Source organism: Acomys minous (genome assembly GCF_964271855.1).
Source record: "Acomys minous genome assembly, chromosome: 9".
Classification (NCBI taxonomy): domain Eukaryota; kingdom Metazoa; phylum Chordata; class Mammalia; order Rodentia; family Muridae; genus Acomys; species Acomys minous.
The window spans coordinates 38,650,997-38,676,873 of NC_140490.1; the positions used below are offsets into that span (position 1 = coordinate 38,650,997).

At 40.9% G+C, this 25,877-nt stretch overlaps 1 protein-coding gene across 4 annotated transcripts in view; it reads right to left on the minus strand.

Moving 5' to 3' along the window:
• Positions 1–5,138: 5,138 nt before the first annotated feature.
• SMAD5 (SMAD family member 5) overlaps positions 5,139–25,877 on the minus strand; it is a 37,044-nt gene continuing 16,305 nt past the window's right edge. For all 4 annotated transcript variants that reach the window (XM_084795066.1, XM_084795068.1, XM_084795067.1 and 1 more), the window contains 6 exons: positions 25,216–25,785; positions 20,136–20,387; positions 19,152–19,271; positions 14,656–14,877; positions 12,122–12,378; positions 5,139–10,542 (listed from right to left, as the gene is read on the minus strand). In XM_084795066.1, coding sequence (XP_084651192.1) covers positions 10,399–10,542; positions 12,122–12,378; positions 14,656–14,877; positions 19,152–19,271; positions 20,136–20,387; positions 25,216–25,618 — 1,398 coding nt within the window. In that variant the 5' untranslated portion in view covers positions 25,619–25,785 and the 3' untranslated portion in view covers positions 5,139–10,398. The remainder of the gene's footprint in view (positions 10,543–12,121; positions 12,379–14,655; positions 14,878–19,151; positions 19,272–20,135; positions 20,388–25,215; positions 25,786–25,877) is intronic.

A 25,877-nucleotide genomic window follows, 5' to 3' on the forward strand; every position in this document is an offset into this window, starting at 1 on the left:
CTGCACTTCCCAGCATGCCTGCCTAAGTCAGGGGCAGCTGACCTCATCTGTTCTCATAGCTTCCAGTGCTCCTCAGAGTGCTTTCTCCAGCATAGCTGAGGGCGCTGTGCCCCAGCTGGGCATCTTACAGGAAAACTCAACAAGTCTAAGACCATCGCCTTTCTAGGTTTCTTCAGTATTTCCAATATTAAGTACATCAGCATATGACTGCCCAAGGTTTAAAAAAGCATGGTGGTCGTTTCATCTGCTCATATGTGAAGGTTATCTGCTGGACGCCTTTCACCCCATCAAATCCCTCCACTTCCACCACTGCCTTTCATCTACCTATAATCTCAGTATGTATATGATTGCAGCATCTGCCTCCAATCCCAGCTTACACTCTAAAGGCTTCTCCTTTCTCTTGTGATTAAAAACAAAACTCTCTTAATCCCAGCAGTCGGGAGGCAGAGGCAGGCAGATCGCTGTGAGTTCGAGGCCAGCCTGGTCTACAAAGCGAGTCTAGGGCAGCCAAAGGCTAACACAGAGAAACCCTGCCTCAAAAACCCAAAAATTAAAAGAAAAAACCCTCAATTTTGCCTACAAGGCCTAGAACCTTCTGGCCCACAACCAGCCTCATTCTTGAATTTGAAGCCCTTTAATCCCTAGGAACCTTCTGCATTAAGCTGCTTTCTCTTCCCTCTGGCTAATGCCTTCTCATCCTTGTGATTTGTAATCTTTGTCAAACCTTGTCTGAGCTCCCCAAACTGATAAGCTATGCTCTTGGCTGGCCCAGCCATTGGGGAGATGGCTTACAAGGATGTGAATTCGGCCGAACAGAACAAACTGCAGAAAGCACAGGCTGCCCATCTCCTCTGTCTGCTTTGGGCTTATCGCCTCACTCTATATTCTGAAAGTGTGGTCATTTCAAACTCGGTGTATTTTGACCTTGACTCCAGACTCAAGTGTTTGCACTTTTCTTATGTCTAATGAGAGCTATGACATGACTGTAATTAGCCTGTCTCTTCCCTACAATTGCATGCGTCATATGAGATCAAGATGTCTGTCGCGCTCACCACTTTCTCTAGATGCCTAGCATTTTTTAAGACACAAAACAGGCACCCGGTAGGCATTTGTTAATTATACTGGGGAAACAGGTAGGGTTTAAGGTGAGTTTTACCTGTGCACTCCTTTTTTTCACCTTAAACTACCTCTTCCTTACTGGCTAGGTCTCAAAGCAGCTTGTTTCCCAAAGGTGTTAATCCAGTGTTAGCATTTCTTGTCCCCAAGTATGTAACACTTCAGTTATTGTTATTATCTCCCTCAGAGACTGAGAAGGGAATTTAGACATCAGTACATGTCCTATTTTTGCTTACAACACTCCACTTCCTGCAGGAAAAAAACAGATCTTAGCAATGCTGCTCCCATGGCTTCTCAGCTGCCTGGAACAGGAATGCTCAGCTGACTTCCTTCCTTCTTCCTGGACTTCAACCCAAATTAGCTTTTCACTGAGCGCTTTCCTGGTTACTAAATGCACAGAAAGATGTAATTCCTTCTTCCCCATCACCGCTCCCCAGCATGTTCTCTTTAGAACTCACCAGTGCACATACATATTATTTACCTTGTCTGCTGTCTCCATCAATGAGAACGAGGATGTATGGAAAGACAATGTTTTAACTGCGTATCCACAGCACAACACGTAACAGTTCTCAAACATTAGTTGAACCATGTTGCTCAAGGTCAGAGACAGGCTGGGCAAAGGGAGCACAGGTGCAGATAGGGAAAAGAGGTGAAACCCTGCAGTGTCTTAAGCAGACAACGCAAGATAATTTCACTGCAGTTTTCTCTGGAGTTGTTCATGTCATCGGTGTTTGCACTTATCTCCACGTTCACTGGCATCACTCAGTTGGCCTAAGCAATTGTAAGCTAATGGAAAATTTCACAGACGTGTGAGTAGATTAATTGTGGGGTATTTGCTGTTAATTACACTCCTGAACTAATGCTGAGACAACTATAAGCAGCCCCAAAGCTGCCCAAGCCCTCCCAGCCTTTATTGCCCATGTAACCTCCACCAAAGTGTTCTAGCTCTCAGAGGTCTCTGCAGCAGCCCAGCTAAGTGCAATAAAAGGCCTTTCCCACACGCAAGCCAGGAAGAATCCTCGTGGTCCAAGCCTGAGTACAAAGATCAGGGGGCATTCACCTCCAGGTTCTGAAATAAGAGTTCATGTATCTCTTCTGGTTTTCTGTTGTCCAACACATCAAGGAAATTGTGGCCTTTTTACTTCCTCTGAGAGAATGCCAAATGCCAACCAGTGAAAGTGCCAGCACCACTGTTAATTTTACAGGTCAGCTAAGCAGCAGCTGCAGGTGCCTGATTGCATCAGGGTAAAGGCGCAAGGGTTCACAGACAAAGAAGGGATGTAAGCCCTGTAATTGAGCTGACTTTCCTTTAAGACATGGTGATGAGATCTAAAAATGTTGAACTAGAATCAATTTAGCTAGATTTTGCCTTATTACATTCCTTAAAAGGTGGACTCTAGCATTAAAGTCACACCAGCCTCAGTATTCTGTCAACATGTCAGACGGCAGTCCGTAACCTTTGGGAACTGCTCCAGCAAGCGATGCAGGTCTGTCTGCATACACTTCCAAGTGCTGACACAGCAAACTGGGTGATAGCAATAGGCTGCCATGTTTGGAGGCTCTTTGACAACCCTAACCCAACAACTCCAAGCTCTCTCAGGCTTGGTGTTGGGGCTTGTCAGATGATCTTTCACTCACAGAGGGAGGACTGCCATCCCATTTTTTTTTCCTCCCCGAGACATGGTTTCTCTGGGTAGTCTTGCCTGTCCTGGACTTTGTTTGTAGAACAGGCTGGCTTCAAACTCAGTGACCCACCTGCCTCTGCCTCCTGAGTGCAGGGATTAAAGGCGTGCACCACCACACCCGGCAAGAACATTTTATTTAAACTATATTATACACAAGTTTTCTAAGGTAGTTAATAGTGTTGATTCCTTACAATTTTTTCAGACATCTTTACTGTTGTTCTACCTTCCTCTCTCCATTAATCTCCCTTCTCCCTCCCCACCTAGAGCACCACCTACACAATCAGATCACTTGTACCCATTTCTCTTCCTATTGCTCCAATTCCCGCAATGGACCCCTTTTACTTTCCTGGTTTCTGCAGTTACTCCAGGATATGTCCCACCTGAAGATTTGGGAGTGAGGAGCCATCAATAGAAGAGAAAAGGGTCTGAATTTACCACACTCAATATGATCTTGTCTGGTCCCACCCATTTACCTGGAATGCTCACGGCTTCCTTTTCTGTACAGCTGAACAGTATTCCAGTGTCTATGCACATTTTCATTATCCAGTCATCAGTTGAAGGCCATTTGGGTAATTCCCATATCCCAGCTATTGCAAATAGAGCAACAATGAATATGGCTAAGCAGCTGTCTGGAGTCGTTGGGGCATATGCCAAGGAGTGGTATAGCTGGGTCTTATGGTCGATTTCTTCTTCACTTGAGAACTCTCCACACTATTTCCATAGTTGCTGTACCAACTGCTATACCCATAATAATGTCTGACTGAAATGACTGCCTAAGCATGAGCTGAACAAGGACAGTAATTGACATGCCAACACGCACAGATGAAGACCATGAGGCCTTAGCCCTCCACAAAGAACTACAGGAAACCAACACAGAGAGCAGGAGGGGTCTTACTGGTGAGGAGCACACCAAGTGGTTGTTCAGTGCCAGGTGGCCAGCCCCGAAGGCAGGCATGCAGGTGGCAATGCACAGGCTGAGCAAGTTGTATTTGGGAAGAGCTCCTATCTCAAACAATAAGGTGGAGAGTGATAGAGGAAAACCTGCAGTCTGCACAGGTGAGTGCGCATATATAACATACTGTGTCACACACACCATGTCATCCATAACTAACTACAAACTTGTCAAAGGAAGCAGAGGACCAATGTAAGTCAGAGCAGAAGAGTACATGCCTACATGTCTGTTTAGTAGTTAGTGGCTAGTTTGGGAGCATATGCTTTTCTGTGCTGTTCAAGTTCTCAGAATTTACCTTGGGCAAAATAATCCTTAAAAGGAGATTAGTAAAATTTATTGAATGAAGAAGGGGTGGAGATTAAGACAAAGTAAAAAGAATTTTCAAAATCAATCAGGGTTGTGGTATAACTCATCTGGGGGCGGCACAGCTCATCTGGAGTAGCAAGGTTCCAGGTTTGATGGGCAAGCCTGATGGGCCATGCCTGTGATCTCAGCACTCAGAAGCTACAGGCTCCCAGCACTCAGGATCCATCTTTGGCTACATGATTACATCTCTAACATGAACGAACTGTTCCAGGACATACCTCTCACAGGAATCACATGTTTCTCTCTCAATACACCTTGGATAATAAAGCTGGGCCAGAGGGGTAAGGCACATGCTGCCAAGCCTGAGGACCGAGTTTGCTCCCTGGATACACATGATAGAGGGAGAAAACCCCTACTCACTTTCTGATAAGCAATTATGGCATGACAGCCAATACACACATATACACAAAATAAAGAACTTTAAAAAAAAAAGTAGCCGATTAACCAACAGTTCATCAACCAAGTATTAGAAATAACTGCTTTAAATCAAAGTAACAAGATTTAATAAACAAATTATTTTATGCTAAACAGTAGTCTAAATACTTCACTTGTATTGTTTCAGTTAATTTTTCTATGAAGGAGACCTTTATTTTATAGATGCAAAAACTGAGGCCCAGAGTAGTTAAGCATCCCACCCAAGAGCACAGAGCCTAGGACTTAAGCACCACCAGGCACAGTCTATGCTAGAGAGTCTACAGCCAGCTTTGCTAAGAAAGCCCCTCTTTTAGAAGTGAGATCTGGAAAACTAAAACACCCCAAAAGAGGCCTCACTGCTTCAAAACAAAAGACAAAGGGAAAAAATACAAAAAACCCCCAAAAAACAGCAACTCACATACAAATGGAACGGACAAAACTGCATCTTTGTGAGCACAGCTCATGTGCAGCGAGAGGCATGCACACGTGGTCCATGAGCCTCCTGCCACAACACTTATGACTGCATTAGTCTCACCCGCTGGATCACCACTATATGGAGCACGAATCAGGGCAAAGCACAAGAAAATAAACAAAAGGAGACACCGTAAGATTTTAAGGTTTATTAAAACAAAGTATTAGCAAACAATATGCGAAAACAAATTTCAAGAGTTATGGCTTTGAGAAGCACAGCATAGTAAAACCTAATACTTTTCATAAGCATCCAAAGGTAGCAGAGTCGAAGCACGCTGCTAGCTTTGTTTTCTACAACATGAACAGAAGCAGGACCAATACACATAAGCAGACCCGCAGTGCAGCCATCGGTTTGCTCTTCACCATCCACATGTGAAATGTCTTCCTCGGAGAAGGCTCACAGGTGAAAACAAGACTCATTCTTCATGACTATATTACTACCTGAATTTAAATAAGTACACTTAAATTAACCAGCCATGTTAAAAAGTACCATTGCCCACCCATCCTGCCTCAGACCCCCTTTACTTTAGCTCGTTTATGGGAATGCCAAAGCAGTAGCTGCGCCAATGGTATCATATCAGAAGAGCATGGCCAACTTAGAAGACATTTTTTCAGAAGAACTCAGGACTATCTGGCCTAACTGGAGTGTTATTACAGCTGACATAACAGTTCACAGTAAGAAAGGTATGACCTATGGTGTGGGTGGGGGCAGGCAGGTGTCCTACCTGCACACAAAAATCCTCAACTATTTAAAAAGAGCAACTTCCAACAAATATTTAAAGAGTAAGTGTGCCGACTTTAGAACTAAGTCACCTGGACAAGGAGCACACCCCGCCCCTCTCTCTTCTGAGGACAGTCTGCCCTAGGACTAGCTCTCTGCTGGGAAGAGTTCATCACTTGAACAGCACTCATCACCAGTTCAGTGTTTTAACATGTATTCTCACTTTTTAAACACATCACTATGAATTTCTTCTCTGAGGTCCTGGCATACCATTCAGCTGTAGATGGTCACTTCAGTTACAGTACACCTGTGTCCTGACAGTTCGGCCAAGTGCTGGGGACTGAAAAAGGAGCTTTACACCACTAGGTAAGTGCTCTACTGCTGACTGCAGCCCTAGCTGGGGAATGAGCCTCTTTCTTGAGTGACCCAGTAACACAAGGCCTGATGACACTGTTACCCTTGCTATCAACACACTCAACTACAATGCAACCAAGTCCACAGAATTGTCCAAGTGTCTGTCCATCAGATAGAATTCTGTTGGTGTAGAACAAAGCCTTGAATTTTCACTCCCCATTAATGCATCTTTTTAACAAGAAGAACTTCTAAGAACCAGTATCTTCCAAAAAAGAAAATCCTACTACTGTGAGGGAAACAGCTACCTAACTGAAAATTATTTTCAAAAAGTGTCCCTACCTAATATCTGAGGCCACCTATAAATTGCCACTTAGGAAAACTTGCTCCCCTCAAAAAAGAAAAACCTCTAACCACTTCTGAAACCACCAGTTACCCATAGTAAAAGCTACCCACTTATTTAGCTGTGTGTACACTGAGAACACACATTACTCAGACTCCAGATAGCAGAGGAGTTACTCGGTAAGACAAAGAAGGGTTCAAACAAAGCTAATAGTTCTAAAGCCAAACCATCACCAGGGGCTGAATTTTAATAATCATCAGAGGTCACTGTACCTGGTGGTGCATGCCTATAATCCCAGAACTTCAGAGGCAGAGGCAAGAGAACTACTTCAAATCTGAGGCTAGCCTACCCAGTAATTTCCAGGCCAGCCAGGACTGTACAGAGAAACTGTGTCTCAAAATAACAACAAATTAAAAGATAATAACAATAACTTTTGAGAGTCATCTTCAGGAAGCAAAAAGTCATGACTTTAAGTGAGAGCCCTGACAATGATCCAAGACATACCAGGGAAATGACTAGAAAAGGCAAGACCTAGCTAGGTGCTGTCTGCAGCAAAAGCACAGTGTCTTGCATCAGTAAGATTCTCTCTCTCTCCTTTTTTTTTTTTCCAACTCTCTCCTCCAGAGGGCCCTACTGGCAGGGGCAGAAAATATTTCTCAGGGGTCCTTTTGGGCAATAGGGAGACTGCATCAGGCAAACCACAATTTTTACTTTGACAGTACATTTCATATTGCAATATTACTGTCCTTTACATCCGCAAAGGATGTCTAACTTTCAAATGTTATAAAAATGGACATTTCCTATCTGCATTAGTAGTATAGCTTGTTGACACACTGTATTTAGTAATCTTACTACTGGTTTCACCTTAGTAACACAGCCACTTCTACAACCACTTTTCTTACACCAGCAACCACGAAACACAGGAAATTTAAAAAGAACTCTTTTTCTGTTCTGTTTGCTATTTTACTCTTTTTTTTTTTCTTTTCTTTTCTTTTTTCCCCCTCTGAGACAGTTTCTCTGTGTAGAACTCCCTCTATAGACCAGGCTGTCCTTAAATTCACATAGATCTTCCTGCCTCTGCCTGTACCTCCAGAGTGCTAGGATTTAAGGTGTGCACCACCCACCAGTTTGTTACTACTTTAAATCTGATTTCTTTCTCCAATTTTCTCTAAAGCAAAGTAGTAATTCTGGAAGGCCAACAGCATGCTTACTAATTTACAAGTCATAAATCCAGTTGGGTCACATCAACCACATCATCGTGGTATCCCGTATATAGTAGTCAAATGTAGCTCTTGGTCCTGCTTTTTAATCAGTATCTTGTTGCTGTAATTTATGACTGAGATTTGAGTCTGCCTTTTGCAGAATTTATCAAACTGATGACAATTTTTGTTATTTGCAAATCTATCTTTTTCCCTGGCATACGCTAATGTTTTGATGCAAAACTCTGATTGATGAACTAGGACTGTTGGTCAGGAGGCAGAGAGAGCACTTGGCTAGCTAGCATAACGTCTGATCCTCAGCACCATAGGAGCTGTGTATGATGGTAGATGTCTGGGAGCACTTGGGGAGTAAAGGAACTCAAGGCCATCCTCAGCAACTTAGCATACTCAGGGCCAGCCTGGGCTACATGAGACCCATCTCAGACATACAGCCCTGCTGTTCAAGGTCTGATGCCAACCACGCTTTACACTGAATACAACGTTAGAACAGCACAGTTCTGAACCAGTTTCTTTAGCGGTACTGTTCTTTGCAGGCCAGAGTTCTACATTTATTTTGCTTTCATCTTACAAATGCAGTTTTTCCTACCCACATACATACATACATGTATATATATATATGTGAATATATATATTCTTGGACATTAGACTGAACAGTTTTCATTTATCGACCACAGAACAGGCGTGGGTTTCTCCATGAAACTCTGAACAGCTAAGCACTTCAGACCTGCCGTTCTACAGAAGGCAAATGACATGGAACCCTGCAACTCAGGGCTGTGACATGATGACATCATGTGGAGAAACATAAACCCATTGTTGAAGAAAAGAACAAGCAAGGCACTTGTTTCCAGACCTGAGCTCACTGACATGTATCTGTCATTCAAGTCAAGACTTAGCCTACACACTTGACGACTAAGCCATGAGCCTGCAGAGTAATAATGGAACAATTAGCATTCCTGCATTCCATTAGAAAGCAGACGGGTTCCTCTCCTGTGGTTGACACACTCTGCTAAGGAATATTTATGTGTAAATATTTATGTTTAAAGCTCTAGCTACTGAAGCACAGCAAAGCACTTCCTCGGAAGGAGTAAGGCCACCCAAATGGTTGCACTCTGAAAGGTAATAAATAATGACACAGGAAGAAAAGGAGTCATACTGCCCACCCCAGAGGGGGGAAAACTGTTTTCCTCATCCAGCTGGAGGGGCACTGTAAAAGCCAAACCAAAGCGATACTTTCAGCAGAAGGACAAAGTGGCTCTGTATATCTTCAAAAGGCACCAGAAGATAAAGCTTCTTACTCTGGTAGGAAAAGTAGGCCTTTTTTTTCTTTATCAAAGTAGTGTCTTCATTCTCAAGGCCATCAGGTCAATCTTACTGCTCCCTAGAAAGTGGCTAGTGGTTACAAGTCCTAAGGCCAAAGGCACAGTGAACTAAACAGATGTCTTATGAGTGTTCACATCCTTTCTCTTAGAAGATGGTGTTCTGGAGACTAGCATCCATGTAGGTTCTGAAGGGATAAAAAGAAAAAGGCAAGAACACTGATGCCAAGAGACAAGTCTTTGTTAAATGACAAGTGAAATGAGCTATCCCAACCCCCACTGATGTTCCATTTATCATCACACCAGCAGCCTCGCTGTTGGAACCCAACCAAAGAGCCTCTGATGGTTACATTGCATAGGTCCTTGTATGAGAAGCCTGGTATAAGAGCAATGGTATTAAGTACATAATCATCCAACATTAATAATACTCAGGAAATTGTAGGAATTATCAGGCACCTCAGCTGGAGCTATAGAATAACAATTTTATAAACTAAATTGAAAATTAAAAGCTAGAAAATGCACCACAGCCTACAACTGTAATCTCTAAATGGTAGTGTTAATACAAAGGAGTGCCAAGAAGGTAAAGGGAAAAATCTAAGAGCAGACCACCTGACTATATTTTACCAGAGGTTACACTAAAAACCGTTAACCATAAAAGTGCAAAATGATAAGACTGATACACATTAAAATTAGAGTTCTTGAAACATTGGCCCAAAGCAGCAAACACAGCTGAACAAGGCCGTGCACACACTGTAACTGTTAAGTAGAACTTATGACAAATTTGAGTAAATGACATATACTAGAGATTCTTAAAAAGGAAATGTTTTACAAAAGATATATAGCATGAAGTCACATTACACCGACAAACACTTAGCTATACTAAATGTAAATGTATGACATCTAAAATCTACCATCTTGTTTTCACTGAACACCACATTAGAAGTGCAGTGTCCTTCAAATAAGAGATTCAATAGTTTCCTTTAAGTCCCTACCTTATGTTTTTGCAAAACAATGTAGTATGCTTTTGCAAAGGTAGTAGGACAAAGCAATTACCAGAAGAGTGTCGCCTAGTACTTTTCACAATATGTGCCCTCTTACAGGGTACATTTTCATTATGTGATGCACTACTCTGTAAAAAATTAACAAATTAAAAACTGTTGGGACACAAGCAAAAGCATGTTCCAGTTAAAGATCAATGCTGAACTTCTTAATGGGGGCAAAACACTCTACACCGTTTACAATACTTTGAAAGTTAATCACAATGAACATGAATACAAACAAATGTAAATTCATCATAAAATACAAATGTGTTGGTCACAATTATGTAGAAAAAATAAGCCACAATATCTGTTTTTCCATGTGAGCTCACAGTATCTGTACTGGAAATTCCTCTAAAATTAAAACAAGTCCACTAAAAATATAGTTGAAAAGAATACTTCTGCACTATGAAACAGAAGAAATAGGGTTCAGCGGAGAGCCCATCTGAGTAAGGACTTTATCCAGCCACTGAAGAGGCCCATGGAGGTGAATCTCAATCCAGCATGGAGTACTGGTAACGTCCTGTCGATGGTACTCCGCTCCCCAGCCCTGAAAATGAACAAACAGCAAAGCAAATCCCTCTTGAACAGGTAACAGTCTACACCAACTTTAACAATAAAAGGCTTAACTGTAAAAACACACAAAACATACTTAAACTGAGCAACTACAGAAACCCAATAAGCATTCAATATGGTATAAAAAGACACAGTTGCATTATTCAAAGCTAAAAACTTTAATAAATAATAGAATTTCTCTGATACAGACCATGGGAACAAATATGTCTCAGAATTCTGTTTTTTACACTTCACAGAAGCCATAGACTAAGATCTTTCTCAATTAAATCATTTCCTACTATGATACACATTCTCACTAAAAAAAAAAAAAAAAAAAAAAAAAAGCCCAAAACAGCTTCATGTAATATCATGGTAGGGTTTGTTGTTGTTTGTTTGTTTGCTTGTTTGTAAACAAAAAAAGGTTTCTAGGTTTGGGAGCCTCTGTTGCTGTTTGTTTTTATCAGATGAGACTGTGGACATTCCATGCACATATATAGTTTGCTGTATTTATTAATCACATTAAGCCATCACCTTAAAGGTGAGAACTTAATGAAATAAAGTAAGCTCCAGATAATAAGTAAAATATGTGGGTTTTTACTTTTATTTTCTTGATTTATCATCTTCTCTGTTATTCCGTTTATAGTAGTTCTGCCCCAGGGAAATTTAGAGGGAACGGAAGGTAAAGAAATGAGGCAGACATGGGAAGTGGAGAATAAAACAGACAAAAGCCACATTTCAAAAGAGGGAAGAGAAAGTAAATTCAGATGATTAATAAGCAGCAAAGAAACAGTGGACTGGGATTAAATACCAAAAAAAAAAAAGAAAGAAAGAAAGAAAGAAAGAAAGAAAGAAAAAGAAAAAGTACTGTGCTGCTGCTCCTGAACCAGGAGGGGGCGGTTCCAACTCCAAGATCTACCACTATGATTCTCTCAACATTTTGCTCAGGAGACACAATCTGTGGAATGTTCAGTAAAATCAGGTCATGAAAGTAAATGATAGGCTTTATAAATCCTTTGCAACAGGCCTGAGACACAAATAAAGTACTATAATAGCACTATAAATCTCCTGAGTCACTGTAATGAAATCTGAGGCACTCAAAATGCAATTTTATACTAAATACTTTCCAATAATTTATTCTCCTAACTGAAATACGTTGTAAGCCAATCCTTATTCAATATCAAAATTAATTGTAGATTTTATGTGTAGATTACAAAATGAGGCCGGGCGTGGTGGCGCACACCTTTAATCCCAGCACTCGGGAGGCAGAGGCAGGCGGATCGCTGTGAGTTCGAGGCCAGCCTGGTCTACAAAGCGAGTTCAGGATAGCCAAGGCTACACAGAGAAACCCTGTCTCAAAAAACCAAAAAAAAAAAAAAAAAAAACCACACACAAAAAAAACAAAAACAAAAAACAAAATGAAATAGCCTGTCATATAGCTAAAATGATAAATTCAAGAATTTCACTTAAAAATGCCAAATTGAGTTGACAGTACTGATTATCTTCACCTAATTTTTTATAATGCATACATACATACTTAAAATGACTCAAGTCCTGTATAAATCACAAACACTCACCTTGACAAAGCTCATTCGAATGGTGCACATCTTGGTGAGTTCATACACGGCCTCAAACCCATGGTTGACGGACTGAGCCAGAAGCTGAGCAAACTCCTGATTGTTAAAAATTTTGAGGCTACAGCTGCTGGGAATCTTACAGACAGTGGTAGGATGGAAGCCATGGTGAAAGTTGCAGTTCCTACTCTGAACAAAGATGCTGCTGTCACTAAGACATTCGGCATACACCTCCCCACCAACGTAGTACAGATGAACACCTTAAAGAGAAAACAGGAGCTGGCTTAGCAAAGCCTTGTAGGAAGCCACAGATAATGATTGGTGCAATCAAAGTGCCCAGAACCGCTCAGCAAAGTCAACTGACCACCACTAGATGGCCTCAGCAGCCAAGCCCGGGGGCTGGAGCGGGCAGGGTTATTAAGCTGTCTGACCCCAGTGTTTGTGTTTCCTTTTCCAACCATCATTTGTTTCCCTATAAAGGAAAAAATGCTCTTTAAGATTTTCATTTTATGAGTACTTTCAAAGAAATCATCATAAAAGTTATTTAGTGACATTTTCCACTGTGTGTGCTAACAAAGAAGACCACAGCATTTCAACCATTACCCACAGAAACCTGAACACACCTATGTGACTTCAGAACACAGAAAGAGCTCTGAAATGGCATGCTCATTTTAGTTTCCTTTAAATAGCCTTTTTTCTTTCTTTCTTTCTTTTTTTAATATGGAACTGGAGAAATGGCTCAAAAGTTAAGAGCTAGGGCTGCTGCTGCAGAGGACTCATGCTGGATTCCCAGCACCCACATGGAAGCTCACAACAATCTATAACTCCAGTCCAACAGATGCTCATCTTCTGGCCTCTGAGGGCACTTTATGTATGTGGTGCATAGACACACCTATATGTAAAATAAATACCAAGACACACAAAATAATAAAATACACCTTTTGTAAGTTTTCTAAAAATATAAATATTACGACAAAGCAGTTCTAATAGTAAATTTTAAGCTATATTTCTAAAAAGCTGACTCATGAAATACTTTCCCAATTTATCTTTGTATGCTTCTGGGGAGGTGCAGGGCTCTGCTTTGTTTATTTTTTAAATGAAACTGGTATTACAGTTTTGGTTCCGAAGCACACAGTCTTGTCTCAATCTAGGACAGCATGTTGCCATTTGCCATACTCTAGATGGCAAGGGAGAACACTGACAACCTTCAATGGACCAGTTTCCATTATTGCCCATGACCACACACACTGCCTATTTTAGCAGGATCGCCACAAACACAAAACTGTTCAAATATATGCCACAGAACTGTGTCAAGATATAGCATTAAAAACTGTGGTTTGCTTCTGCATAAACAGAAATGGACCAAGATCAAAAGACTCCAGGATAGAAATCCTGTGGAATACGGGGGAAACTGACCCTATCATTTACCAAAGAGACATTCCTTAAGTTACCTCCACTGCAGGAGGAGAACTGACTGCCACACACAGAAGAGACACGTTCACAAGAAACATCAGGACAAGTCTGACAATTAAATAAATAAAAACTGGGTTTTTGTTTGTTTGTTTGTTTTTGTTTTTGGTTTTGGTTTGTCTGGGGATTTTCAGCTTTGTTCTAGTTGTTTGTTTTTTAAAGACTGTCTTGCTATGTTGCCAGGCTGCCCTTGAACTTGGGACCCACCTGCCTTAGTCTCCCAAGTGGTGGGATTACAGGTGTGAGCCACTTCACCTGGCTTCAGATTATTTTCCTGAATTTCTTCTATAAGTAAGTGTATCACAATTATCATTATCTGCCATTGTTACCATCTTTGAGTAAGACTCAAGTCAATGAAGCAGAGCTGCAGGGATATAAAAGTAAAGCCACTCCAGAGGCATGCAACACAGCAACACAGGCTTCTGGAGCTTCCTCTGATTCTTGACACTGGCATTCCATGCCATGTGCAAAGCAACCACGCTTGTTCTGGCAACAAAGCTTCCTGGTGGATTATAAGTGAACTCTGATGCATGAGGTCACCTGATAGCTCCCTCTATTTTACATCTCAAACTCCACGTCCCCAGTACTATGTTAATCTTACAATAGAAAACACTCCAAGTGCAGTAGTTTAAAATTTCTAACCCCTTACTAACACACACATATTTTGCAACGATATACATAGTGCTATGAGGCAGGCAATGTACTAGCTACTGAGGACACTGCGGTGAACAAGGTAAATTCCTGCATCCCTTACAGTCCAGTTAGGTCCTAACCTAATTTGCCCTAACTGTTAGGGTAAACATTCAAGAACCAAACAATAGGATTTCAGAGCGTTAGTACTAGAAACACAAACCAAACAGGATAAAGAAGAAAGGATTGGTCCTGTCTTTATTTGATCACATTCTTTAGTATCTGTAACTTGGGGCAAAAGCCATGGCATAAGATTGATTGACTGATTATTTATTTATTTATTTGTGGATGTTTCCAATACCTTCTACAATGAATTGTACCCAGCCAATATAAAAAGTGACTTAATTCAACTGAATGAAAAGAAATGACAAGATTACCTTTTCCAATATGTCGCCTAGTGTTCTCAATAGTTGAATTGCGATTAACATTTGACAACAACCCCAAGCAGAATCTACTCTTGTTATTTGAAGGGTCTGTGAATCCATCTACTAACACGCTAGTAGATGATGCATGAAAAGCTTCCCCAACACGGTTGTTTAGTTCATAGTAGACAATTGAACACCAGTGTTTGGGCTCTTCATAGGCAACAGGCTGAACATCTAAAAACGGAAAAGGGGTTTAATAACTGATTATCCAAAACACAAAGTTCTTTGTAAATTCACCATTTGGCATAACTAAGCATTATATGACAAAGAAAATAGATAATTCATTTAAATTTCACTGACATTCCTGGCTTACAGTCCAAGGCAATTTATCTTGTTGGCCTGCTCAAACAGCTATAATAAAGTATCAGACTGAATGGTTTAAATTCAAAACAAGACAACAATAACAAAACTACCACAATTATTTCTTGTAGTTGGTTCTGGAGGCTCAGATATCAAGGTGTTGGCAGGTGTCTGGTGGAGCATGCATGTGTGCGAGCCTGCATGCATGTGCGGCTATGTGTATGTTGTATGTGCACATGTGTGAAGGCAAGTGTGTAGGTGTGTGTATGTAGAGATCAGAGGACAAACTAGAAGTTGCTTCTTGCCTTCCACTTTATTTTGAGAAAGGGTTTCTCGTTTCTGCTTTGCCACATAATCCAGGTAAGCTGACCTTTGAAATTCATGAAATTCTCCTGCATCCATTTCCCACCTCACTGCAGAAGTGCTGGGGTTACAGAGACAGGCTTTTTGTATGGTGGTTCCAGGGCTCTGACATCAGGTCACCAGGTTTGTCTAAGCAAGTGCTTTCACCCATGGAGTCATCTCCCTGGCCTCTATATCTAACCATGTAAGAACAAGTAACTCTGTCTCAAAGACCCTAATCTCAGGAATTTATTCCAACCTAATTGCTTCTTTATGGCCCTATCTCTAGGCAGCAGTATACCAGGGATTAGGGCTTCCACATAATCAGAGGGACTAACACCCAGGTCCATGACCATGTCGCCCCTGTCTCACACAAATCCCATCTCCCAAGCCCCCAGAGTCTTAGTTCACACCAGCAAAAACTGTAAGGTCCACAGGTAAGGCAGAGAAAACCCTCAAGGAGGATGCCTCCTCAGCTAGCCTACTGAGCTGCATTAAGTCATACACTGTATAGAGAGCTGTTCTCTGAGCACTCTTACCCCAGGGCTTCATCCAACCTGAGGAGACGGTCACTCTCCCACTCCCCCTGCCCCCGCCCCGCTGAACTTACAACCCATAGCCAGAATGTCCTGTCTTATAAAGTCTAACAGTGTTCCTTACCCTTGACCCATATCTGTCCCCTCAAATCAAATTAACTGTTCCTGATGGAGAGGACGAATCAGGCCCGTATTTCACACCACACTAATACTACTATCAAGTGTAAATAAAATTAAGTTTCTCTCCAAACACACATTCTATTATTTACAATGTGTATGATAAGAAAAATCTCTGAAGTCTTAGCTTCTTTTTTTCAGTAACAGTTCCCCCTTTAAATCTTTATTTTAATATATTAGTAGTAGTAATCAGGAGACACCAGTCAATATTTTGCCTAAGAATCTCTTCCCACCTAGGAACTGATTTTGCATCTCTAAAGTTCTACCCTCCACAAATCAATAAACACAATCCAGCCAAGGTGTGTCATGTATAACAAGGAAGACCTTTACCCATCTTCCAGTGCGTTCCTCATTTAGCATCAACCCCAACACCACATTCCTACTAATGTTCAATACAAACACTGACATGTATCTTAAGGAAATGCAAGGATTCTTTATTCTTTTTTTTTTTTTTTTACCAGTCACATCATTAGCCATTTCTCCAGCCTCTACTGGCTCGAGAACCACATCCATATTTTTAGATATTTGTTATAGCAGCACCCCATCTCAGGCACTAACTCTGTCTCAGGTGGCCTAGGGTACTCTAGCAGACATCACAGATGGAGCTGGGAGTTAAGGCCAGGATTGAGGTAGCAGTAGCATTTGTTTTGATAAAGGGTCACTTCCTGGTTTGTAGACAGCTACCTTCCTGTTTTTTGCTAGCACAGCTTTTCCTTGGTTTGTGCTCAAGGACTGAGAGAGAACAAGGGAACTCCTCTTCTTTAAGGACACAACTCACTAGGGGGGCTCCATCCTTATGGCCTCATTTAGATCCAGTTACCTCCCCAAAGCCTGCATTTCTAAATATAACCATACTGGTGCTTAGGGGTGCCATACATAATTTGGTAAGGGCACAATTACAAATGCAGTAGCAACAGCACACCTGAAACAGGTCTACAATAAACTAATTCAGGCTTAAATCAGCCAATAAAATCCTTTTTCAGCAACTAAAAATAATTACATCAGTATCTGTAGATTATTCTAAACAAAAAGATGAACTAAAAAAATTAAAAAACAAAACAAAACAAACAAACAAATAAACAAACAGAAAAAGCAAGCCAGAACTAGCAGAAAACCTAGCTTCTCACCATTAGGTATGAAGTTAGCTGTGGATATCAACACAAACGTAACACACACACACTCACACGCTGATCTTTAAAAATGTGTAAATGGCAGTATCTTTTTACTTTATTTTGTGGTGTGCTGTAGCGCATGTGTGACCGACAGGGACAACCTCAAGTACTGATCCCTGCCTCCACCTTTTTTGAAGGAAGGGCTCTTTGCGGTTTGCTCCTTGGTTTGGAAGACTAGCTGGTCCTTAGACCTAATTCTCTTGCCCCTGTAGGAGCGCTAGGATTCAAGGTGTGCTATGTGCCTGGCTTCTACGTGAATGCTGAGGATCTGAACTCAGGTCCTCATATTGCACAGCAAGATTTTACTCAGACATCTCCCTAACTCCTGAAATGTCAGTATCTGATCTGTGGAACACTTGTAGCAATGTAAGGCATTATCACAATGGTGACACCATGGAGGAAAAAATAATCACCATTTCTTATTTGTCAATTAAAACAGCCTACAGTAATATATCAATCCAGCCACAGTAAGAAGGTGAGGAGAGCACATACAATAACACAAACAACAAAGAGCAAGATGGTGAGGATGTGGAAAACTTGGAATGCTTATGTAGTGCCATTGGGAGCCTAGTGATGCTGCTACTGTACAGAATTTGATGGTTTCACACATTAAATATGACTAGCACGTACCACAGCAATTCTATTCCCAAATATATGCAGCACTCAGACAGATGAATTGTATAGAGACTCAAATAACTACTGTGTATCAGCCAAAAAAGTGGAATAAAGCCAAGTATTCATAAACAGATAAGTGGACCAGCCCCAATAAGGAATGAAATTTGAACATACACTGTGACATGGGGAACCCTGGACAAGCCGTGCTAACGGAGAGAAGCAGGTGCAGACGGACATGCAGGTGCTGGGTGAGTCCACCTAGGCCACATGCCCAGAACAGGACATACAGACACGATGCAGACGACTAGTGGCCATACGGGAAGGTTTGCAATGGGCAATGGGCGTTTGCTTAGGAGGATGACAAGTTCTGGAAACAGACAGGGCCAACAGCTGCACAACGCTGAGGGGACTTAATATTACTGAACTGTACATTTTGACAATGGAGTCCCCAAATACATGAATCAAACAGCCAAAGAACCGAAAGCAGAAATAGATATAATTCAATCCTAGTGGGTGGAAACGTCAATCTCTCACTCTCAATTTTGAACAGAACAATTAGAAAAAGAATAGGCAAGGGCACAGAAATCCAGCACTGAGCACTGTAACCCAGCAGCCTGACAGAACTGTGGAAGAACCAGACCCACCACTACACTACAGAGTGCTTCTGCAGAGTGAGAACAGCAAGCAGAACCTCAGTGGGGAGCAGGCAGACTAAGGTGGCGCACACAGGGGAACATTGTTCACCGAAGGAATTAAATTCTGACAAATACATCAACAAACACAGGTCTCAAGGGGATAGTGCTAAGATAAAAAAGCCTCATCCCAAACCAAGGACTCACTGCAATGCACATTGACCAGCAAAGAAGTGTGGTCAAAGGTATACTACAGAACACACTGTGACACACTACAGCTTCCACAATGGGATTTTTTTTTCCTCTTTTGGGGGAAAGTTGCAAGGTTGGAGGGCAGGTACAAGAAGAGGGGGAGATAGGTAGGACTGGGGTGCATGATGTGAGGTTCACAAACAAGTAAACAAAACTAAACAAGAACAACAACAAAAGCATACATTTTGATCTAAAACTTTATATATATTTGCCAAAACCACTGAATTAACTCAGGTCGATTTTATAGTCACACCTCACTCAAAGTGTTTTCACAAGTGACCAATATTTGGAAATTAACTCAGTGGGAGATTATTTACCTAGAGTATGAGGCCCTGCATTGGATTCCTAGCACTGCAAAAATAGTAAAGTAGCCAAGAAATAAAAATAGCACCAAAAAAGGGAACAGTGAGCACTATTCTCACCTCTGCTGGATATGCTGGGCATGATCTGAGGAATCATGTTATTGCTTGTATCCATAGGCTGGGAATTATCTTGACCCATCTGATCATCAGGTGGCATATAGGCAGGAGGAGGTGTGTCAGCTGAGGGGAAGAGAATGAAACACATTAATTCCTCAAAGACTAAGGTCTTCACTCTGCTCAAAGCTATTAATCTAAAAGCATTTTTAAATTTACAAGGTTACCAAAAGAATTCACTACTGAACACTGCACACACACATGAGCAGAGAAGAGCACATACAACATCTCCTGCAAACCTACTACAGGCCTACATTAATCCAAGACACCAGGAGCAACAATAAAATGGAACCCAAGGTCAAGAAGTTTTCTTTTATTTTAAAGTAATCTATGTTCAAAGAAACTGTAGCTACTGTACAGTGATCTGAGGCCACAGATCACCTGGTCACACAGTAGAGGTGCATTTTAAATTACCATCAACATCACATAATACTGTGTCTCTAACATTTGCTTTAACAGAAACAACAGTTATTTCATTCTTTTACAATGCACCCCAGTAACTGTCATATAGCTGAGTAAGAGTTATCAAATCTTTGGGCTTCCTGCACTCAGAGTTGCAAATTTTTGCAAAAGCTACAGCTAGACTTTTCTCAGTAACTTTAAAATTAAATAGTTGTCTTTTGGCTCAAGGTTTACACGGGATATCTTGAGACAGAGCTACATACAGCACTGGATCTAAGACGACATACTAAATTTGCTTTTGAGACAACTCCTAACAGCCAATTAAACATTTGCACTTAATTCCTCTATTTCCAGATTTTTAAACATAATGGAACTTGAAAACTAAAATTTAATTCTTGGGGAAATAAATTCTTAAAGAATATGCCATCAATAGGAGGTTTTTCTTATATAATAGTTCACTTCAGAAAACCAGCACTCAAAAACAACTGTCCATTCTCAGAGGTTATGTTTTCTGTGTTACAGTCTTACCTGGGAGTTGAAATGGACTTCCTGGTCCAGAACTTGCTGGGGAGTTGGGGTATGTGCTGCTAGCAGGGGAAGGAGGGTAAGGGCTGTTAGGAGATAAGGGGAAAGGAGTATTGTTGGGCTGATGGAAAGAGTCTGGAAATGTGGCGTTCTGTGGCATGTGCGGTTCATTGTGGCTCAGGTTCCTGAACTGAACCAGAAGGCTGTGCTGTGGATTGAATTCATTGTGACGAGGCACTAACACTGGAGGTAAGACTGAAAGAAAAACAAAAATTGATCATCAGCCAGTCAGGAACCCATAAGAGGGTAGAAGAGACTCGACTAAGCTGTGATTAAACTTTACTGTTAGGAGAGGCTATTTTGTAGAATGTGAGTTTGTACTTACATCATAACCAAACCAAAAACCCTTTAGCATTCAGCCTGTATGAGAAATTCTGGAAGCGGAAAATTCATAAAAAGGATGCCATTCTCCATATGTAGGTAATAAGCCATTTTTAAAAACAGCCATAATAAGAAGCATTTAATGCAATTAATAAGAAGTCAAGAAATGAGCATATACAGCCAGCAGAGCAGCAAACAACACTGTAGCAATGGTAACACCTGACTGGAACAAGAGGGTTCCACAGGAGAACCTAGGAGTGCAGAGGCAGAAAGAAAAGGGCAAACAGGCAGGGTCCAGCACTGATCTAGATAGTGCTAAGGTCAAGAGACAAGCTGAGGTCAGTATGTGGTACCCTGAGAACTTTGCATTTCCATCTCTGAATACTTTCATAAGTCGTCAGAGGGCTCATGGTTAGTTTGTAGAGAACTGGTAAGGTTCATCTCAAGGAAACAACAATCCTCCAGAGTTTTCCATTCAAAATCAGTCCTCTAAACACAATCATGAGGACATGTGGAAAAGTCAGCATTTAAATGAGTGTTGTCCTTTATTCAAATGTCCACTTTCCCTAAAGATCCTAGCTACAATCTTAATAACTGATTATCTTCCCCTATAGGAAACTAAACATATCAATTCATCTCTTTTACAGTTTTGTTTTAGTTGACATGTACTTCCATTTCAGGAAAAAACAAAAGAAAACCAAAAACTCAATTTGATTCTGATATCATACAATGCCAACAGAATCTAACATACATGCTAACCAGGTCATACTTCCCTTCCCTGCAGCACAGACACACAAGAAAACCGGAAGATCCTGCGCTCAGTATGTGTGCTGATTTTTCTTCCCCCGAGACAAGGTTTCTCTGTGTAGCCCTGGCTGTCCTGGACTTGCTTTGTAGACCAGACTGGCCTCAAACTCACAGCGATTCACTACCTCTGCCTCCTGAGTGCTGGGATTAAAGGTGTGCACCCCCACACCTGGCTTGTGCTGCTATTTTAATTTTCTGAATTAGTATGGTAAGTATGCAAATAACACCAAGAATTATTTTGCTCTATTGTGTATTAACAACTGCTATTGTTAGAAAAGATGAAGTAGCTGCCATTGGAAGGTAGAACAGAAAATATTAAGAATTTATGTTTAGCTATTTAGCAATCTGAAAAACAGTGAAATTACTAATGAATTCAGTTCAGTCAAGATATTTTTGAAGATATAGTTAAAATCCCTGTTTTCCCTCTCATTTATATACTATCTATGCAAATGATTATAAAATTTTATTTTGGCCAGGCATGGTGGTGCACACCTGTAATCTCAGCACTCTGGGATTTATATCCTAAATAGTGCTTTTATTTGCTTAATTTTAGGTATATAGATAGCATTAGTATTTCCAGTATCCTAATATCCTTGTCAGAGCCTGTCACTAGCACTCTTTCAGATGTTATGAATCAAATGACTATGGACATCCCCTTTGTTCCTCTGGATCACTCAGACCTTTGCTCTAATCTGAACTAGGTGCTGCTTGGGACTACTTCTGTGGCTAGGTCCATTAGGTCTGTTTTCCTTGACTTTGTCCTTTGCTTGTATCGTAAGAAAGGAATGGAGATACTGTATACAAAGTTTTCTTCCTTTCATTTCTCTGTGTACAGAAATACAGGTCATATTTTCTTTCTGGATTGTGAAGGAAATGCTTTATTTTCTTCTAGGATCCAAAATCGCACTAAGAAATATAATAATTTAGATTTCTAATTTTTTCATGTGGCCTATATTTTCTTTCTGAAAACTTTCAGAATTTTTATCCATGATAAACTAAAATTGCACCTGTAAATCCTTTTCAATTCTTTATTCTAATTACTTGGCCGCTGGGCTCTTGCAGTTTTCAGTTCTAAGCAGCTCTCTGCTTGAACATTTCCTCTGCCCACTCCCCATATGCTTTATTTGGATCCCTCTGGATCCTTGACTTGAAACTAGCTTGGGCAATATAATGTTTAAGCACTTACATACACATTGACTCTCCCAATCTCCCTGACAACTCTGTAAGGTTGTTAATAATGGTATTAACCTGGTTGAAGAGGACATTGAATCACAGGAAGATTTTGAAGCATTCCTGAGGTTACAGGTAATAACTACATAGTAAAATCATGACTCCAGGATCCACAATCCTAGGCACCAGATAATACTTTCTATTCAATTAAATACTGGACCAGTTAGGCTGGTCTTGTTTTTTATGCTCATTATACCTCCCATCTATTTCTTTCTGCAATACTTTCTCATACACACACACACACACACACACACACACACACACACACACACACACACACGCTCTTGTATAAGACTTACCTATATGGAATGATAAGGTGGGTTAAAAGAAAGACAGTGACTGGTCACTGTCATTACACCCTGACTTTGAGAAGGAACATAAAATTCTTAGATGTACCGCTGGGAAATATCTAGCTTGAGAATTTTTTAGACAATATTCCTCCATTAAATCTGCCTGGTTCTTTTCTTCCTTAATTCTCTCACATTATAGCTCTCCTTGGGCTCCACAGGAAACTGAGACCGACCAGAAATATAACCCAGCAACTCTAAAGTTCACGGTTGAACTTTAACCACACTTCACTGCTAGTCTTTTATTAGTCTCCACATTTCAATCACACAAGGCTTACAATTCCTCCAGTATGGATGACACTCTGAGTACTCAGGTAATTGGATAATCCTCTCCCTTCAGCATATGTCCTATGACTTGCTTCTAACCAACATACTTATGGGTCAAGTTAATGGGGGGGGGTGCCATAAGAATTCAAAACCCAGACTGGAGAGATGGCTCAGCAGTCAAGAACACAGTCTCCTCTTCCAGAGGTCCTGAGTTCAATACCCAGGAACCACATGGTGGCTCACAACCATCTATAAAAAGATCTGGCGTCCTCTTCTGACGTGTAGGTATACATGCAGATAAAGCACGCATCAATATAAAATAAATAAATAACTCTTAAATTAAAAAAAAAAAAAAGAATCCAAAACCCTCTCACAGAAAAACTCTCTTGTCACTAGTTCTGAAAGACATACCATCATAGCATGCATGCAATTAGAAATAGTCTGGTAAAGAGAGAAAATCTAATACTATGAGAAAGAATGGCAGCAGAAGAGCAAATATAAAGGTGAACTACTAAGGAAGCCCATGTACTGAAGCAAATGAAGGTAGTCTCTAGCCAATGGAGAGCAAGTGTCCAATGCCTGGACAGGAACTACATCTTGTCAATACCACAGTGAGCTTAAAAGTAGCCCCTTATCTATCTGAACTACTGAGGTAAACCCAGCTCAACACTTTGATTAGAAACTCACAAAGGAGGGTTAGGCGTGGTGGTGCACGCCTTTAATCCCAGCACTAGAGGCAGAGGTAGGCAGATTGCTGTGAGTTTCAGACCAGCCTGGTCTACAAAGTGAGTCCAGGACAGCCAAGGCTACACAGAGAAACCCTATCTCAAACCTGTGCCCCCCCCCCCAAAAAAGAAACTCACACAAGATGCTGCTAAGGGCAACTCGATGTCTGACCCACAGAAAGGTAATAAATGTGTGCTATGTTTAAACTACCACATGTGTGGCTATTCATCATTCACATTCATAACTAATGAACCCAACTAGTATCTCAGCTGCTGTGGTGAATCTATTTTGCAAAGTTCATGACAAAATTGAGAGGTGGGGCCTAACAAGAGGTGTTGAGATTATGTCACTGTGAAGGTGGACTCCTTGTTACATGAACAGGTTGCCTGGACTGGGGTATAGCTCCGTAGTAGAGCACTTGCCTAAAATGAACAAAACTCTATCTTTAATTCCAGCACAAAGGAAAATTAAAACTAGATTTCTTCATATATGTCCTTGTTTCACTCTGTCCTCTCTGTCTCACTCACACTCATGTGCTACTCTGCTGTTCTAAGGAATATGAGACCCTCACCATATAGTCTCTTAATCCTGGACTTTCTACGCTCCAGGATTTTTACTGTTAATCTTTAACAAAGGCTAATGTAACCTTTTAGCTAATAAACCTAGTAATATGCAAATTGGGGAGAAACTTTTTGTTTTGTTTTTAATCCTTTTCTGTACAGTGACTTTATCCAGCCTGTGGTATTGTCACAGCAGCAATAAAAGGACTAAAATATCAGTTTATATAATTCACTGCAGAAAAATCCTGACCACTGTATCTACAAACCACTAGTTAGGAGCTTTAGCTTAGACAGTGAAGAATGAAGAATAAGTAGTAATTAAAATCAAGGAAAGACCTCCTGAGTCTCAAGAGTTATATATCCTCTGATATCCACATGTGCCATATCCCGCCCCCATGAATGCACAAGGTAAACATAATTTAATGAAAAAGACTTGTAAAGAGGGAAAATGTAAAGCCAGAAGAATAGATGATGTGTGACAAAACAGTTCCCTAACAAACAAGAAGAAGCAGGCTCTAGTATGAACATGGAACATGAGTTTAGCATGACAGAGACATGCTGGATGCAGAAAAGTTATTAGAGAAAGTGAATTCCAACAGCCAGTCAAAAGTTACATGTTCACAGACGCAAAATTTAAAAGCTAGTATTTCTTCTAAAATGAGATCTTTAACAAAGGTTAATGTAACCTTTTCGCTAATAAGCCTAGTTATATGCAAATCAGTGAAAGACATTTTTGCTTTAAATTCTCAGCAGAGTAAAACTTACCTGGACTTTCCACTCTCTTATAGTGGTACGGGTTGATACAAACTTCCTTTTGCTTAGACCCAAAAGGAAACTCACAGATCTCCAATGGCTTTAGCTCATGATGGCTCTGCAAATCAGGCCAGCGCCAGACGCGACAGTATATAACATGGGGTAAGCCTTTCCTGTGAGAAACCTGCAGGCGTCCATCCAAGGACCTGGGGATAGTGACACACTTGCTTGGCTGTCCTGGGCTACTCAAAGCTTTCTCCAACTCCTCCATGGCGCCCTTCTTCTTCTTTAGTTTTTTCACTAAAGCATCAACTGCCTTTTCTGCCCATTTTTCTTCCTCATCACCTTGTTTCCAGCCCAACAATCGCTTCACAGCTGGACTAGTGAAAGAAAACAAGCTGGCCATTGACGTCATTTGATACGAATCTTCAGAGACTTTCCTGTAATCAAAGTCAGTAGATACAAAAAGCGTAGCTCGCAGGTGAAAAGTCACACGCAGGTCTCAAGCAGAAGGTCTGAGTGGAGGATGGGGAGTGCATTTAATTTCACAGGTGCCATATGCTTCTTTCATTGGTACAAGTGCTGAAAGAGAGGGCGAAAGGAGCCTAATTCAACCTAAGAACGCCAGTCAATATAAGTGAAAAGTTTGTTATCATAAATAAAAGAAGAAAAAC